This window comes from Helianthus annuus, chromosome 10, assembly GCF_002127325.2.
Source record: "Helianthus annuus cultivar XRQ/B chromosome 10, HanXRQr2.0-SUNRISE, whole genome shotgun sequence".
Lineage (NCBI taxonomy): Eukaryota > Viridiplantae > Streptophyta > Magnoliopsida > Asterales > Asteraceae > Helianthus > Helianthus annuus.
Window position 1 is genome coordinate 111,821,205 of NC_035442.2, and position 19,382 is coordinate 111,840,586.

Here is a 19,382-nt window from a genome sequence, read left to right on the forward strand (position 1 = left end):
TGAATGTTAAAAAAATAGGCTTAGTTACTACAGTAGCCTACCTAGACTTTTGTTGTGTCTACGATCTTAATTTGTTACAAACACAAACTGGTCTTGCTTTCCTCTATTAGTAAAGCCGGATGGCAAGAAGGTCGATGATCATAGACGGTGTTGTGCTGGTACTAAATACCCACTTCTTTATACCAGGTATGTATTATTTGATGATTACAGTTTCAATGGCTTTACATCATATTATTGGTTGAACTTACATCATATTGAGGTTATGTTAAAGAGATTAGATCTAGGTTATGTTAATTAAAGAGATTAGATCTAGGTTTATTTTGATGTCTATGAATTTAGAGGTATTGAATGACCCAATTTACATGTCATGACAGTTTCTTCTCCAATGTTCAGAGCAACTATTGTTAATCTTAAAATATATACTTACCGTTTTTTAGACATCTTATTCACAGCTATATGGCGAGAAGGTTGATGATCATAGCCGGTAGTGGGAATACTATTTGTCAGGTCTGGGCTTGCTGCCAAGCTTGCCTGAGTTAAGGTATGTGTTTAATGCATATAAGTTAACTTTTTTACGAAAAAATGAATGTTAAAAAAATAGGCTTAGTTACTAAAGTAGCCTACCTAGACTTTTGTTGTGTCTACGATCTTAATTTGTTACAAACACAAACTGGTCTTGCTTTCCTCTATTAGTAAAGCCGGATGGCAAGAAGGTCGATGATCATAGACGGTGTTGTGCTGGTACTAAATACCCACTTCTTTATACCAGGTATGTATTATTTGATGATTACAGTTTCAATGGCTTTACATCATATTATTGGTTGAACTTACATCATATTGAGGTTAGGGGTCATTTTTGGTTGTTTTGATTGGATTTGCAGTATGATGTGTTCATTTTATTAGTTATTGTTTAGTTTTGGATAGTGTTGGTGAGTTTTGTGGTATTTGGTTAGGTTGAAGGAATTGTGAAGAATTTGACAATGACCGGAGATCATGATAAGATTACTGCTGTGATTAATTTGTTGACTCACGAATATACTTACTCGCCTCAAGCGAATCTGCGCAAGGTATAGCGAGAATAGTGGTGAGATTTTATTTGCATTGTTTGTGATTGGATGTTTTTTGTTTGTAGGGATGGTTGACTGGCTTAGATGCAACTACTGTTGGTTTGAGTTTTGAAGCTCACAACATCTCGAGGTTTGGATAAATTTTTTGCATTGCTTTTTGGTATGTAATATGTTGATGAGTATGGTGTTTGACTACACTAAGTGGGAAGTTAGTAAAGTTTGACCAAATATTTTTGTTAAGACAGTAACTCACCTTATTCAGATTGTTTCTGAAGAGTAGTATGAAAAATATAGCATAACTAATAATTAATAAAAAAAATCACACCTTATTCATATGCAAGACAAAAGATCACCAACTAATATTTCTAATCATATATTAAAATTATACCAGACCCACTAAGCAGTCTATAAACCTGTTAGACAAGCCCTCAAGAAGATTGTTTTCTATTAAATGTTGCCCATCACAGGAGTCAGGTGTATCTGTTACTTTCATAGCCACCCAAAGCTAAAGCTAAAGAAAAAGAATATGGTACATAATTTCCATCATTTGTGAACCAACCAATCAAAATTTATTCATATAGAATTCAAACTTTGACTTCTCTCAAATTTTAAGATTTTTGTGATTTTATTTATTATGCTAATTTACGAAGTAACTTCAGTTTCAATAAACAATAATAGTGACCCATTTTATTACAAATGGGTCGAGTCAGGTTATGTTTGACATAAGGTGTAATTTTTTTATCAGGGGAACTGGTCAGGAACGTTATTCATACCTTAAATGTTCACGTCGACTTAAAGCTTAAAAATAAAGTGTTTTTTTTTCTTTTAGGGGAACTGGTCGGGTATTTTCTGAAGAATAGTGCAAATCAGCTCAATACATATGGGTATGTTTGCTTATTAGGGTATTTGACACTTTGCGTATCAACTGATTAATACTTTCAGTTTTTGAACTCGGGTTGTTCATGTGTTGAGCTCGATTCAGGTAAAGGTGAGCTTAAGCTTGGTTCTGGGGGTTGGGTAACGAGTTGACATATGTTTGTGTCAAACTCAATACGGGGCTAGCTTGGTCGATCGACATAGCTAGAAATAAATATCGGATTATAAATAATCCAAGTGGTTAAATAACACGATTTGTGAGTTGTGTTTAGGTTATAATATGTTTTGAATGGTTTTTCTGTTAGGGACTTAGTTTGGGCCTCTTTATGGGTGTCAACACATGCATTTGAAAGTTGAAAGCAATGACCAATTAAGTGTATGTTTGACCCGTTTTCTCTAAGGTAAACGAGGCAGTATGTAATGTTGGATTTTTTCTTTAAATTTAATCTATTTTGGTGATACTTTTGATTCGGTATTGGTTCCCGGCTAGAAACACTTGGATTAAATTGATGGTTTTTGTGTAGTACACACCGGCTATAGATATGTGGAGTATTGGTTGTATTTTTGCAGAACTTTTAACCGGAAAGCCACTTTTTCCGGGGAAAAATGTGGTACATTAGTTGGACCTCATGACCGATCTTTTGGGGACCCCGTTACCTGAAGAGATAGCCAGGTTCTGTTTGTTTGCCTTACAATACACATACATAGATATATTATATTTATTTTTGCATTATTAATGTTGATGTAATCCGATCAGATAAGAAATGAGAATGACCGGAGATACTTAAGCAGCATGAGGAAGAAAAAACCGATCCCTTTTTCATAGAAGTTTCCGAATGCAGTTCCTCTTGCTCTTCGTTTACTAGAAAGAATGCTTGCGTTTGAGCCTAAAGATCGTCCTACTGCTGAGGAGGTAATATCTTTACTTTATTTTTTAATATCACATCTACCCAACACAAAGTTATAATATTAAATATATTGACTTTTATAATTATGACATCACATATATACCCTTACTTTATATTAATATTATAAAAATCGGATTTAATGAAATGGGTGTATTTGATATTTAATTTTATTGTTGGGTAAATATGATATTTTTAAAATTTTTAGCGATAGATTTCATTTTTTTTAAAAGGTATTTATTTTGCATAATTATATCAGGCACTTTCGGATCCGTATTTCAAGAATTTGGCTAAGGTTGAGAGGGAACCTTCTGCTCAACCGGTAACTAAAATGGAATTTGAATTTGATTAAAACAAGTGTTTAGATTTTTTGTGGGCTACTCTTGCAGGTCCAGTGGATAATTCAAATAAGCTCCCAAAGTGGAATTATGATGGGTCTAGCACAGGGCAAGTCTCTAGGAAAGCAATGAAGTTGTTTTATGGTGAGTACAATTATCTTATGTAGCTTAACTTCTAATTGTAGACTGTAGTCGCTAAAAGTGTGGGTATAGTTAAATTTTTTCTTGCTAATATAGTAGATTTGGTTAATGGAACAACCCTCAAGACATTTCCAAGGATCCGTTCAGAAGGGGCAACAATATATGAGTTCGGTCATAATTAGTTTCAACCAAACTCTGTTCGAGTAAAAACAAACCATTCTAAAACATCCTAAGGTTCAACGAAATTGACTAATACAGAAATTATAGACATCTGGATAAACATGTTGTAGTCGGTTCGGGTCGTTGTGATCAGAAGACTCAGAACGGGTCATGAAAGGTTGGGGGTAATAGACTGGTTTATATATCTATTCTATAATCACAATGAGGTGTGACTAGATATGAGATATAAAAGTTAATGAAAAGAGATTTGAAATATAATAATTGGTACTTAGTGAGTTGTCTACTATATAAGAAAATGATGAGGTTTAATAGATAGAGATTATACAAAGAACGTTTTGACCCACCCGTTTTCTAGACCCGCTAAGAAGTGATAAATGTGAGACCTATATATATACAAAGAATGTGGATGTAAATCCTAGAATTTTAGTGTGTTTGGATGTAATAAATATATGTTATTAAATATATTAGTATTATGTATTCAGACATAGCTCAAACATTTTATACTATGGGTCAAAACTATGGACTGTTATGGTTGAAATTCTGCATTGTTTTGGGTCAGAATTTTGCACTATTTTAGGTTAGTTCGCATATATTTTTTATAAGTGACAGAGTTTTGTAGGAGCTATATGAGCATAGGGAATGTGATAACAATTAGCTTTATATCAGATGTTAATATAATATACGCTGAAGCTCCAAGTTTTTTTTTTTTTTTTTTTTTTTTTTTTTTGAGAAATGGTGGAGTTGAATATAACTATGTCCAGTTAGGCTTATTCTTTTATGCTTTTAGTATAACTTTATTATACATTCACTTTATAGTTTAACATGTGATTTCAACTTAAATTCTTTTACGTATTTTTTACACGTGCGTTAAAAATTGCGTCTTTATTTCACATTTTGATCATAAGCAAAATGACATTAGTCTCATTTTAAGGAAAAAATTACAAAGCAGAATCTTTGTTCTTCGAAAATGAAGATGACACGTGGTGGTCTGGATGTTGCATATACAACAATGCTACATGCTTATAACACTGCTGGTAATGATCTTACAATATTATCGTTATAGCGTTATAAGTTATAACTAGAGGTGGCTGCTTTAAAATCTGACCCGTTTACTTCTGAATTGGTCGACTTTGGTTTTGTACTTTTCTTTTATCTTAAACGGGTCAAATCAAGAAATTAAGTTAAAAGGGAACATGTCACATTCATTGCTCACCCAATAGCAAAGTACTAGCTACCGGCCGCTATTTGGCGCACTAAGTTACACATAAAAAGTTAGGAAAATGTGTAAAAAAGCTTATGTATGGTTAACATTGGAACAGGGCATTACAGTTATCGAGTGTAAAAGAGAAGGGGATGTATTTTCAGACAATTATTCAAAGTGACTTCAAACGGCTGGCACTGATCCTGAGGCAATGCTTTTCAACTTTGTACCAATTACTTATCTTCTTAGTGGGGTCCATGGAAGTGGTTATGACGTTGTAAGTTTTTCAAACATAATAATTTTTGTAGCTCGAGTTTATGGTGACAGGACCTTTTTTTTCTCTCAATCGTGCACACAAGCCTGGTGTAGAAGACTTGCAATATTTCTTGGAGTTTCAAGTTCCTTTACAGTGGGCCCTATGATTTTGTGACTCGACTCTTAGGCATCAAAGAAAGAAAACCTCATGCTCTCGGCTTCAGTTTATTTTTTTGGGTCCCAAGATGTACGTCAGCACGACCCAGGTATGTTCTATGCAAGTGGCTTAATTGTTTTCTATGACAAAAATAAATTGATGCAGTTGATCTTCTTGACCTCATGTTGGGTCATTTGGAAAGCACGAAATGACACAATATTTGTCGGGAGAAGAGCCAACGTAGACGTGATGTTTGGAGAGCTTCAAACCTTGAGCTTCTTATAGATCAAGCATTGTTCTAGGGACTGCGGTTTGACATGGGAAAAGTGGGTGTCTTTTAGTTTTTCCTAATATGTAAAACAGTATGTATTTTGGTTTTGCTTGGGGTGAGCCTTTGCTCTGTACAAGTAACTTGCTGGTACTTTGCAAATTGTGTATTCCTAGGGTGATGAATAAAAAGTTTGTTTGCCGTTAAAAAAAATCATGTTGCTATAGATAAATGGTCCTATGATATAGCATTTTAAGCATTTATGGTTAACTTTATGAATGACAATTAGAAATAAGTAATTTTCCTTCACAACTGAGTATTGGGCTCCTAATCCCTAAATATTCTTTCTTCCCATCTTTTTGCTTCTTTTCCAAAAGCATTAACGCAATAGGTTGTGTAGATGTGCTTCATTAAGTTTGCTACTTTCACCAAGTTCTCAAAATAATTACAATTTTTGTAGATGAAATTAGTACACCTGCACACCACCTTTTTATATGTAAATTTATTTATGTTACAACCTATTTATAAAGTTATTATATGAGTTTCTTAAAGTTGTACTTCGCTTTCAAGTGTTTTTGTGCTACTTTTCTGCAATCGGTGGTTGAGTTGCAGGAAGAAAAGAATGGTTGAGCATTGTACGTTTGGAATTAAGATAGCTAAACTTTGGTTCAAAGTGTTATGATTTGAATATTACACCCGTTCCAATGTTAAAGCCAACTTCGTTTATCATTCCGTTACTCTCATTTAGAAACCGAGTAGTAGGATAAGGATGTTTGCTTTCTAATATGGATCTAAAGTTAAAACTGGCATAGGAGTTTGATTATGGTTGTGTTTATTTTGGACGTGCATGATTAGTTATAGCAAGACCAATATGGTGATCAGAATCAAATTGATTTGCGAGTAAATTACAATTTTTGTCCTTTATGTTTACATCAAATTGCAGGCGCTGTCCTTTTGGCCAAAAGTTTACAAGCGGTGTCCTTAACCTTCCAAAATCTTGCACGTTTTGTCCTTTAGGCCAAACCTAGTTAGAAATCTCAGTTAATTCATGTCATGTGCAATGCACATGAGGGTACTATTGTAATTTCACCTATTTAATTTAAAAATAAAAAAAAATGAAAATTGCATATACAAAGCCAGTACCTTTCTCTCTCCCTCAACACTCTTTCTCTCTCCAAACAACAAATGAAGCTTGGTAACAATGGAAGACATAATCCATCCAATCATCTTCACAACAACAACAATCACAACCAAACCCAAATCACCCACCCAAAAAACAAAAAAAACAAAACACCCAACTTCAACTTACAGTTGCAAAACAAAACCCTTATTTCAACTTACAGTAGCAAAGCAAAACAACCCTTATTTGATTCATACTTGCAGCAGACACCTTCGTCTTCCCCACAAATACTCTTTAACATTCCACCACTTCACTTCAATCAATGTCCACCATTACGCACCGGCGTTCGAATTCCGGCTCCTCTCATCTTCACTTTAACTCTAATTCGGATTCCGATGATGATGAATCGCTTCATTTGCACTCCGAGAAAGGTGGCTCGTCGCCGGCGAATCATCTCCAGTACGGTAATTTTAGTTACTCCGATCAACAAGATTCGTATATTCTGGCAGTTTATCCTTATCCGACGACTGGTTATCCTCCGGTTGAATATCTTTATTCTTCGGCTGGTTTTCCACTGGCCGGTTATTCGTCCGGTGGTTACACGATGAATTATATGAGAAAACCCCCAAATTTCTCCCATCCAAAGTGTCACTAAAACCCACCACACCAAAACACCCTCTACTTCATCAAGGCCATATAGAAAACATCCACTTAATTTCTTTATCCAAACAAGGCAAAACCCAACAAGCATGGCACTTCATTACACAAATGCACAAATCCCATGTTTCTGTACACCTTCAGTCATACGATTTCTTGCTCAAAACGTGTGCCCAGTTCGGGCATCTATCAACTGGGATGCTGGTTCATGATCACATGAAAAGGTTTTATAAATCCCCACCTGTTTATATCCAGAATTGTGTGCTTGAAATGTGCTGCCAATGTGAGAGTTTAGTGTTATAAAGGGGGAAATAGAAAGAGTTAAGAGAGAAAAAGACGATTGTACCCTCATGTGCAATGCACATGACAAAAATTAACTGAGATTTCTAACCAGGTTTGGCCTAAAGGACAAAACGTGTAAGATTTTGGAAGGTTAAGGACACCGCCTGCAAACTTTTGGCCAAAAGGACAGCGACTGCAATTTGATGTAAACATAAAGGACAAAACTTGTAATTTACTCTTGATTTGCTGAATAGTGAACATAATTGTAGCACCATGAATGTTGAAGAACATAAAACTGAGGGAGTGAATGTTGGTTTAGGTGTATTAGCAATGTTTTTTTTCTTACTGAGGTATCTATATTTTTATTTACCGTTTTGTTAAAATTAAAATGTGGATAACTTTCCTATAACAAGGGTGAAAACACGAGATGAGGTCAAACTATTAATACTTAACAACGACGGGAAACCTACAGATAAAACAACTAATGTGGTTTATAAAGAGATTTTCAACGAATTGTGATCGTTGCATATTCATGTATTTCAATTTGTTGTCGTAATCTAATATATTTAGTTGTCTTTTACCGTGTATAAAATCAAAATATTTAATGTCAGCGGTATTAATGAAGAAATTTTCTTTTACCAAACCGCGAAGCTCGCGGGTTTTTAAACTAGTATACATCATTACAAAAAATAAATAAATAAATAAATAAACCAGCTACAATAGATCATTACAAAAACCTGATCTACTTAGTCAAAAAATATATAGTTAACCATCAAAGCACCCTACTGGATTCTATCACCCCGGCCTTATTGAAAGATGACGTCGAAGGTCGCACTGTTCCAAAACCTTATTATTTAAATAGTTATCTAGTTATTTTAGTAGTTTGAATTCAAATAGTTATCTAGTTATTTTATTAATTGATATATTAAGTATTAGAGTTAGTATTGGTTTAGGATAATTGGTTTTAGAGTTTGAGTTTAATTGGGTTAACTTGTTTAGCAAGGATAGTTTTAGTATAAATATAGGTGTAGGAATATTGTAATTCTTGGTTCAATGTTTCGTTTGATTAATATTAAAAGAGTCGTGAGGTGTTCTCACAAATCTCGTGTGTTTATTGCTGCGTTTAAACTCAGATTTACCAACAATTGGTATCAGAGCAAGGAAGAAATCGATCAGTTGAAAAGAACTAAGAAGAAGTAAGTTCACGACAATTAGGTGACGGAGAGGAAAGTTGATTGTAAAGAAAAAAACACAACAGCAGTGTCATTGTCTTTAATCCTTCATTGTGATTTTATTTTGCATAGCTTTGTGTGTGAATTATATTGAAGCAAAATAATTAGTTAATGGTGGGAATTAATTTGGTGAGTGGTGACATCACCTTTTCATCTTGGATGTTTAAAGAACAATAATAAAAAAACGCAGATTGTTTTTTTATTGTGATCGACAGCAAGTTATCAACCAAAAGTGATCAGCAGCAACAAATATCAAACGCCCGTACAACGAGATTTGCAGTTAGAGAACTGGTGGAACAAGAAATCAATCGAAGACCTAACCCGTGAAGAAGAATCGGAACCGAGTTAATTCCGATCCAGATCAGTAAAAGAAGACGAGACCATTTTGGGTTGTGTGGAGCAGCCAATCTCGTTGAAACCGAAGACGTTAATCACTCCGTTTCAAGTGATCAGAGTAGGCGTAAAATCTTGTAATTCAATAAAGGTGTGTTCGAATCCGACGAGATCCATGCGCATAATCAAGAAGGTGTAAAATCTTGTAAATCGGTCAAGGTGTGATCGGATCCGTCAAGATCAGTCAAAGACAAGTTGGTCAAAGTTTCTACGGTTATAGAAACCCGCTACTAACTCAGATTCAATCGCAACCGGTGTGAGTTGTAACCGGTTTTTTGAAAAGAACTTACGGTTCTTCGGATCAAAGTAATCATAGTTGAAAGATGGCAGGAGAACAACCAGTTAATACACGGATTGTTCAGGTACAAGATAACAGCAATACTTCGTTTCAAGTTCCTCGATTGACATCAAAGAATTACAATACTTGGACTATTTTAATGGAGTTAGTATTAGATGCTCAAGGATTATGGGAGGTGATTGATCCGGTGACAGGTGATGCTGTGGACGAGAAGAAAAACAAAGTTGCTAGGGCGGTTCTCCTTCAAGCACTACCGGATGATATACTTCTTCAAGTTGCTAAGAATCGGCAAGCGAAGGACATATGGGAGGCTTTACGGGTAAGATTTCTTGGTGCTGACAGGGTTCAAAAGGCTCGACTAGCTACTTTAAAGAGAGAACTCGAGCAACTTCGCATGAAGGAGACATACATGATTGAAGAATTCCCTGGTAAGTTAAGTGGGTTTGTCTCAAAGTTTAGCATTCTTGGGTCGAGTTTTGAAGATGAAGTAATCATTCGAAAGTTGTTGGATTCGGTACCAAATAAGTATCTTCAGATTGTTGCCTCCATTGAGCAGTATTCGGATATCGAGACCATGCCATTCGAAGAAGCGATAGGCAGGTTGAAATCCTATGAGGAACGCATCAGATTACAAAACGAGAGAGCAAATGATAATGAAAGCAATTTATTATTAACTAAATCTGATGGAGAAGAGGGTTCAAAGAAAGAGGAGGTCAAGAAAGATGAGGTCGTTTATAAATGTTGTGGAAGGGGCTCGTCAAATCAAAGTAACCGTGGAAGAGGTCGCGGTAATGGAAGAGGTCGAGGTGGCCGGTCTGGAGGAAACTGGGACAAAAGTAAAATAAGATGTTTTAATTGCAATGAGTATGGATATTATGCAAGTGAGTGTCCCAAGAAGGAGTCAAAGGAAGAAGTAGCAAACTTGGCTAAAGAATATGATCCGTCACTATTTTGAAGAACAACGTGTCCATATCAAGATTAAGGGGGTGAATGAAGAATTAATATTGATATATGAAAGATTATTGAAATAGTTAGAGATAATTAGTAGTTTATATTCAAATAGTTATCTAGTTATTTTATTAATTGATATATTAAGTATTAGAGTTGGTATTGGTTTAGGATAATTGGTTTTAGAGTTTGAGTTTAATTGGGTTAACTTGTTTAGCAAGGATAGTTTTAGTATCAATATAGGTGTAGGTGTAGGAATATTGTAATTCTTGGTTCAGTGTTTTGTTTGATTAATATTAAAAGAGTCGTGAGTTGTTCTCACAAATCTCGTTTGTTTATTGTTGCGTTTAAACTTTGATTTACCAACAAAGTGGTGATTAAATTATGGTTAATTTTACGTTACAAGATATAGGCAAGATTGAACACTTACCTCTGACACATTGTGTTTCAACAATGACATTAACATCTACCGAAGGCATGGCTGACCGATGTTGATGATTGGTGGTCGGAGATGGTGATGCGTGTAAACAATGAAGCATGAGATGAACTTGATACCTTGACGATTAGTGATGAACTTCAACCGAGACGAGGATCAAAAGCCGAAGATGAGGATCGGAACCTGAGATCAGGATCAGAAACCGGAGAAGACGCCTTGCAAGTGTGGTGAACGGAGAAGGGGATTGACGATAATAAGGGACTCAACCGAGCTAGAGTGTTGCGATTTGGGGGGACACAATTGGGGGATTTGGGTGAAAAGATGATAATAACCCCTGCTAACGGTCTTCGTTGACTTTTAAACGAAATATTCCGTTGAATGTAATGGAAAGACTCATAGTGCATAAAAGCGTAAACCACGGGCACTCAGAAGAGTAAAAAAGAAGTTAGAAGCTCAACATACAGGACAGTGTAAACCACATGAACACAAGTTGTACTTTACTCTTTATAGAATTTGATGCCCCATTGTTATGCCTAGGTCCATGTGTAGAAGCTCCCATCCCCGTATGAAATATGCTTAATTTTGGAACTTTTTTCTATAAAGAATATAAGTCCCTTATGTTTTCTCCATACTTTATACTTTATGTCAATAATGAATTCTGGTTATGACTCAAGATATGTACAATTTGACTCCATTTTCTTGATTGTGCACCACAAGGCATTCAAAGGAGCCCATAAAAACCATTATGCATGTAATTTATTATCAAAAGGTTTATAGTTTAACGGTATCAAATTCTATGAAAAATTTATCCATTTTCAAAAGATCAAGAGTTTAAGTCACATGATGCACAAGAATGTAAATTTATAAGTATAATTAATGGGCATGTAAGTTACCCAAAAAAATTTTGTATAGAATTTATTTTGAAGTTATTCTAAGACCATGTGTAGTGGTAAAACAAAATAATGCCCCCATCATGGGGCATTATTCGACACGTGTCATCCCAGTCAGCATGGGGCATTATTGCAAAAGTGGTGTAGTGGGGCATTATTCCAATAACGCCCATGCAATCATTTCACAATTATTATTTTTTTTAAACTTTAAATACTTCATTAAATTAAAAAAAATACAATACTAGAAATAAAAAAATTAAAATCCGATTAAATTAAAAAAAAACACTAGCTTTCGTCTTCGCTTTCTTCACCCTCGCCAACTTCGTCTTCCTCGTCCTCCGTTTCTTCCTCTCCCTCAGGTGGTACATACCGAACCGACCATGCACGGTGTACCAAATCAACCATTAATTGGGAATGGTACGGTGAAGCAACCGCCTGAAGAATAATAGTGGGTCCTTTTTGGTCACCCCGTGTGTGTTGGCCTCGCCATGCAGTCGGGCAGTTATCCCAACGCCAATGTGACAACCCTCACCAAACCAGGTATCCGTACGAATTAATTAATATTTAATTAATGCTTAATTACTGTGCTTGCTTACAATTGTGGATAAACTGCTACTTGAATTCTGATACATACACATACATGCATCATACTTGCTAACTGTCACTCCATTATTTACATACAAACTATAGTGACAAACTTGATGCACAATAGCACAATGAACGGATAACCAAGTAAACGTGCTGACATAGCCAGCACCAGACAGACACTGTCTCTAAGGCCAGTATGAGCCGGGAACAGTTCACTACTCTAGTAGGGAGTGTAGGGAGGTGAGGATTGTAGAACTGCGTTACTAGGTGATAGTTATAGTGACCGGATGTGCCAAAAACATATGTTAAATACAAAATCCTGCACTTTAATACAAAATTCAGCATTTAATAAGACTAGTAAAGTGCAAAAACATGGGAAAATCACACTAGACACTTTCCAAAGTGTCGGGAATTCATTGTGTCACTAAAAATAATATTAAAGACACTTTAAATGCTTATTAAGCACTTTAACGGATCAGTATCCAACTGAACAACCGGACTTTACCCGGAACATAAAAATATTGACAATGACATTATTTTTCCTTTTCTGAGCTAGTTAGGTCCCCGAACACCCTAACACCCGTTACAAAACACTACACACTAGTAACTAATTTAACACCTAACTAAACAAACTATCATCTAACTATTTGGTTAAATTCCAACTAAATACCCCCCCCCCCCTTGACCGAATCGGTCCCTATGTGGGACACACTCTACAAATTTTATGATTATTTTATTTGAGTTGTCTAATATCTTGTTGACATATTGCTTATTGGGTAATACATATAAATGGTCTATAAATAAGACCATAAGACCATCCATCACATTTATTCATTCCAACACTTAAACAAAATTTGGCACCCATCTCTCTCCCTCTCACCACTCTCGGCCGAGAGCTCACTCACACCCACCATCACTTTCCAACTTTGATCTTGCTAAACCACATACAATCCAAGGTGAAAGAGATCATACGAGGAGACCTGGTGCTTACGGAATCACAAGGACCTCTCTACATCGCTTTTATCCACCTAGTTTTCGCTTTCAATTCTTCCCTAGCCTTGAGCTAGTTGTAAGTGATTCTAAACACCCTCTTGATCTTGTCTAAGGTGGTTAATAAGAAATTTAATGGATAAAAATCATGAACACTTAAGATCAAAACTTAAAGTCTTGTAAGAAAGATGAACAAGGTGGTTAAAGAGTAAATAATGGTGTAAAACTCATGAATCTTGTTTAGTTATGGTTATTTTATGTTGTTGGTTGCTAATAGTGGAACGGATCGTCATCTAACCACGCTAGATCATGTTCATGGAACATGAACTAGCATTATGTTAAGTAGGAAAGTTACAAGATGACGAACCTTTTCATACATAAACATGAACTTGTGTAAAAATAGTTTTTCTTGTAAAATGGAGTTCTAAACTAGTAGATCTAAAGATCTACAAGTGGTATTTCCAAAGAACCACGTGTAAGATGCAAATCATGTTTAAAAGCCGGATCTTTCTTGAAACAAAAGCATTTTTGTGAACAAACAAGTGTGTAGACACTTGTGTAACGAAAGGATTTAACAAAGAAATATTTTCGTAATTTTGACTAAGAAGTTGTAAAGTTACATCTTCTTTAAAAATAAAGTTTTCAATAAACCGATTTTATTTTTAAAGATAGAAAGATCTACTAAAAAGGTTGGAAGATTACTACGTATTTTTACAACTTACAAGTTCATGTGTTTGCGATTTATACTGGTTTTGACTAGTTTAATGTTTGAATATTGTTTGTTGATGATGGGAAAATTGTTGATTGAATTTTGAAAAGAAAATGATACGCTAGTAAGCGTGGCCACCTCCAGTTATAGAAGAAACTCTGGCGAAATTTTTCCAGAAATATAACACTTGGAAATATTTTTGTAACAAGTGTTGTGAATATATTTTTAACTTGTTTTCCCAAATAAAATTCGCCATGATTTTTATTACAAAACTTCCAAGTGTCGGAGGTGGAATTTTCATAAATGAAACTTGTTAAATATATGTTTAGAATATATATTTTTCATAGTAACACTTGTGAGAATTTTATGATTATTTTGTGAACTACATAAATATGATTTTTAGAGTAAAAATAATATTACTGGAATACACTGAACAGTAACGACTCCAAAATAATACTAACGCCATCACAATAGAAATTTAAGTTACACCGGTATTATTATTACCACCCGAACTTCAAATGTAACATATGTATTTTCAGGAAATACTCGTAAATGCGTATTTTGATAAAAGTATTGTTTTGGAAATAGTATGGAATAAAATATAATATTTTTGGGAAAAATATCTATATTTTTGGAGATAGAATATTTTAGACAAATGAACTAAAATATATTTTATTAAGTGAGACTTAATAATATATTTTCGGAATTACAAAACGCGCATGTATTAAAACCCCCATCCTTGGGAAGGAATATAATCACCAAATAATTAAGAAGTGTAAATACGAAATAGTTGTCTAACTATTTCCCAAAACTTAAAGCTTAAGCCAAGGCACGGCCGTCCGTTTAATAGAAGTTAGTACGTGTAGGTCGTCATGCAGCAGGTTGACTGGGAGATTTCTATTTCGAGACGCACTTCAGTGAGTTCATGTCCCCCTTTTCTCTTAACTGTTTTCAGTTTTTATACTCCGGGGGTGAAATACATGTAACTATGATTACGAATACTTTTTACATGGTATGGTTAGCGTAAGGAGGGTTACTACTTAGATCATGTGAGTGGGTAGGCGGGAATTGGAGGCCATTAATCCTCATTGTAGGACCGAGGGTCTTTAGCGGTAGATCTATCTGGGTGTAGCGAGCCCAGCCCCAGGCCCAACAGTACGGACCTCGGGGTGACTTGGTACCCGACGCAAAAATCTGCTAGGTTTGAGTCTTCCTACTGCACTTCACACATATCAATGGCCTTGCAAACCATTGGTGATCTCTTTATTTCCTTATTTGCTACATACCAGGGATTTTCATATTACAAAGGTTTTACATACTCACTTACACATGAACTCGCTAAACATTTTTGTTGATTTTTCCAACTTACATATATTTCAGGGAATTAAGGATCTGGGACGGTATGCTACGTTTTCACGCTGCGTAAGAGTTATGGGGTCATCCAAGTTTAGGGGTTGTGACTTTTACCTGGACGAGTCACAGTTCTTAAACTACGTTTGTTTCATGTTTGTCTTCCGAACAATGTTTTTATATTGTTATGTTGTAATTCCATTGCATGTGTTGACATTTTAAAACTATGTTGTGGTACTTTTATTTTAAAACATGAACCAATGGATGATCTGCATGGTTTTACTTTCATATAGCTTTGTTGTGATTAAGCTATGGTATTAAGAAGTCACACCAAATAAACCCACGCTTCCGCAAAGCCAGGGTGTGACAGCTTGGTATCAGAGCTTTGATCATAGCGAACTAGGATTCCTTCTCGAGTCTAGACTATGATCACTAGGGCTCTCACGATAACATTTTTACATTGCATACACTACGTCCAGATCCAGAGTACAAAATATTTTTTTTACAAACAAAAAGTATGAACACTTTTTCCAAAATTTATGGGTCAGTCATATAGTCTGAGGGGCCAATCTGAGAGATTGGGAAAGTCCTGGTCTGAGAGGCCAGGGAGTGAGTCTGAGAGGCTGGGAGGTTAGTCTAGTGGGACTAGGGAGTCAGTCTGGGAGGCTGGGAGGTTAATCTAGTGGGACTAGGAGGTTCAGTCTGGGAGGCTGGGAGATTAATCTAGTGGGACTAGGAAGTTCAGTCTGAGAGACTGGGAGGGTAGTTTGAGAGACTAGGAGATTCAGTCTAGGAGGCTGGGAGGTTAGACTAGTGGGACTAGGAAGAAATGCTTGCTTATTTATTGGTGACTAACATGTTTATTTGATTATATGATTGATTGTATGTGCATATGTGTGCTTGTGTTACAGACGTCATGCCTTCATCTGGTACTGGAGAGTCGGACACTACAGACCCCATGGCCATAGTATCAGACGACATAGTTTTATCAAAGCACGAGGTGTATACTTCAGATACTACCAGCACGGACGATGATGACTTCCAGCCCTTTGCGCTGCCCGATGTCGTAGCAGAGCCTGCTGATGGCCATATCGTTGGGGATTTGCCACTCGCGGTGATCCCTGCTCCTGTGCCCCTTGTCGCTTACCCTATTGTTGATATGCCCCTCGGCGTAGTCTCTGACGACGACGTCGATCTATTTGAGGAGGATGACTTTGAAGGCGAGGCCCATATTGCTGCTGGTGATATTCTACTTCTTGCTGATGCTCCTGCGGAGGAGGCTCCCATTCATTCGCCAGTCCCAGACTCCTTTGAGTCTGTGGCATCTACACCTTCGCACACGCAGGGAGTGCAGCACCATTCGCACGACACAGACCCTGATATGGCGTCATCCGCTGCACCTGCACCTAGTTTTGAGTTCGATCATGATATTGATGATGATTCAGATCCTGTTTTCCCACCTGGCTTTGATCCTGATCATGACATCGAGTTTATTCATTTAGATCAGCCCATGGAGGATCCCGTAGCCCCTGTCGATCCTGTGTTTGTTGATCCAGCTGACTTTGACATGGAGTTTGTTGATCCGGAGTCTGCTATGGCCCCCGAGCCAGTAGTTGCTCCTGACCCCGCGTTAGAGCATGACCCTGAGCATGCCGATGCACCTGCTGTTGCTCCTTTGGTTGATGATGTACCTGTTGATGATCATCCTGTTGTTGTTCCACAGTTGGTGGATGATCATGTTGCCATTGATGCTCATGTTGATGCTCCTCATGTTGCTGACATTCCTACTGATCCTGTTGTCGCTCCACATCCTGATCCCATGCCAGTGATGTTCGACCGTGCACCTTTCGCGACCTATATTGATCCCAGATACGCGCACACCCGCAACGGGTGGATAGACGATGATGATGATTTCCCACCTTTCGTGGTACCTGTTACACCACCTGTAGCCCCTGTTCTAGCCCCTGTTACAGTTCCTGTTGATGTTCCTTTGATTCCCACACATACTACAGACGTTCACCGCACCGACTTACCTGTCACATTTCTTCAGGACATACCTCCACCACGTCCTGGGGAGGGTTCATCTCGTCAGCCTTTTGGTCATATACCTTTCATGTCAGGAGGAGACCAGTTTGTACCCCAGGTTTCTCATCATACTGCTGTTCCCAGTGTTGCACCGTTTGCTGTTCCATCCTTCGCTCCATCTGGTGAGCCGTTCCTCTGGACTTCGCCACCCATTATGCCACCATCTGATCCTTATCATCCTTACCACGTGGGGTATTCTACAGAGGATATTCTCAGATCTTTCATGATACAGCAGGAGGCGCTGACCCGTCGCGTGCAGGAGCTGGAGAGAGCTCAGCGACTCCCGTGCCAGTGCCAGACTCCACCTTCAGTATCTCACCCTCCACGTCCACTTTCACCAGATTCTGCCGCTCGTTTTTGGACTCCTGAGCAGCATATAGCTTACTTGATGCGTTCTCATCGCGCTATGGAGGAGGATTGGCTTCATATGCGCCGTTTGCTCTTTTCTCATTTTCCCCCTCCTCCACCGCCATCAGCTTAGGCCTTTTTGTACGACGCGGGTAGACTTTTGATGAGAGGACGGCGATTGCGCAAACTATACAACTTTTGGAGACCGCATTTTGGATGATTATGACTTTTGATGTTTTGTATATTGGTTATTGTGGACATTGATGTGATAGTTTTGGACTAGGGCGATGTGGCCCTTAGTCATGGATGTTGTATGATACAGTTGTGTACTTGTAAACCTTACATTATGGTCTCGATTTATAACAGTGCAATCGCAGTATTCTCATCATATGTGATGTTTGAATGATTGTTTATGTTCTATAACATGAGATGTTATGTGTTTGATTTATTTATAACATGAGATGTTATGTGTTGATATTTTTGCTATGTACGTACACTTTACTTACTATGACCTGACCAACATGAACCATCTTTTTAGAAGATGCCTCTAAGACGCCAGACGCGTATGCCTGCCAACAAGGCAGAACTTCAAGGAATCATCGCGGCCGCCATTGCGCAGCATGCAGCCTCACAAGGAGGAACCAGCGGAAGTAATTCGAACAACAACGGCAATAACAATCCGCCTCATGGTAATGTTAAGTCGTTGAGACATACTACAATACATTTGGACATTTTTAGCACGTTCGCTAATACCATTTGTATATTCTAATGTATGTACAGGGTGCACTTACAAGTAGTTCCTTGATTGCAAGCCTGTAAACTTTGACGGAACCGGAGGTGCTGTTGCTTTTGTCAGATGGGCCGAGAAGACGGAATCTATTCTCCGAATGAGCAAGTGCACTCCAGACCAACAAGTTACTTACATTTCTGGGCTATTTTTGGACGGAGCCCTGTCCTGGTGGAACTTACAAGTACAGACTCTTGGTGAAGCCGCAGCTTATGCGATGACATGGACTGAGCTGAAGGAGCTCATGCGAAGGAAGTACTGTTCACGTGCGGAGATTCAGAAGCTGGAAACGGAATTCTAGCACTTGAAAATGGAAGGTCCCAAAATCGCGGAGTATGTTCAGAGATTCCACGACCTGTCTCATGTGGTACCCTATATGGTTACACCGGAATTTAAGCGAATCGAGCGCTTTATTTGGGGTTTAGCTCCTCAGATCATGAGTATGGTCACTACTTCCAAGCCTGCAACAATCACAGAGGCCATCGATCTGAGCGTGGCTCTTACTAAGGAAGCCGTCCGCTTAAACAAGTTTTCGAATGTTGAGCAGAAAAAGAGAGAGACTCAGGTAGAGTCATCTGGCGAGAACAAAAGGAAGTTCTCGAACTTCAAACAGGGTACAAGCGGTGATGGCAAGAAGGGAGAATCAAGCACACCGGTCCAAGCTGCAACTGGTGCTGGAAAGAAAGGAAAGGGTTATATGGGTACACACCCCAAGTGTAACACTTGTCAGCGTCACCATTCTGGCCGGTGTGGGCCAAAAGTATGCGAAGCTTGTGGAAAAGTTGGACATTTGAAGGATAACTGCGGGGCTAATGCTGGCCGGGGTGGCCAAGGAGGTTTTGGAAATAGGAACAATAATCGAGGAGGTAATGGAAATCGTG

At 37.6% G+C, this 19,382-nt stretch overlaps 1 protein-coding gene and 1 long non-coding RNA gene across 2 annotated transcripts; both read left to right on the plus strand.

Annotated features, from left to right (window-relative positions):
* The first annotated feature begins 2,719 nt into the window (after positions 1-2,719).
* On the plus strand, positions 2,720-3,196 carry LOC110882171. Its single transcript, XR_002560012.2, has 2 exons — positions 2,720-2,856; positions 3,108-3,196. It is a non-coding gene; the product is annotated as an uncharacterized LOC110882171 (long non-coding RNA).
* A 6,199-nt stretch (positions 3,197-9,395) lies between these two features.
* LOC110882115 lies at positions 9,396-10,325 on the plus strand. Its single transcript, XM_022130201.1, has one exon. It carries the CDS (start codon positions 9,396-9,398, stop codon positions 10,323-10,325), a length of 930 nt encoding a protein of 309 aa, XP_021985893.1.
* The last annotated feature ends 9,057 nt before the right edge of the window (positions 10,326-19,382 follow it).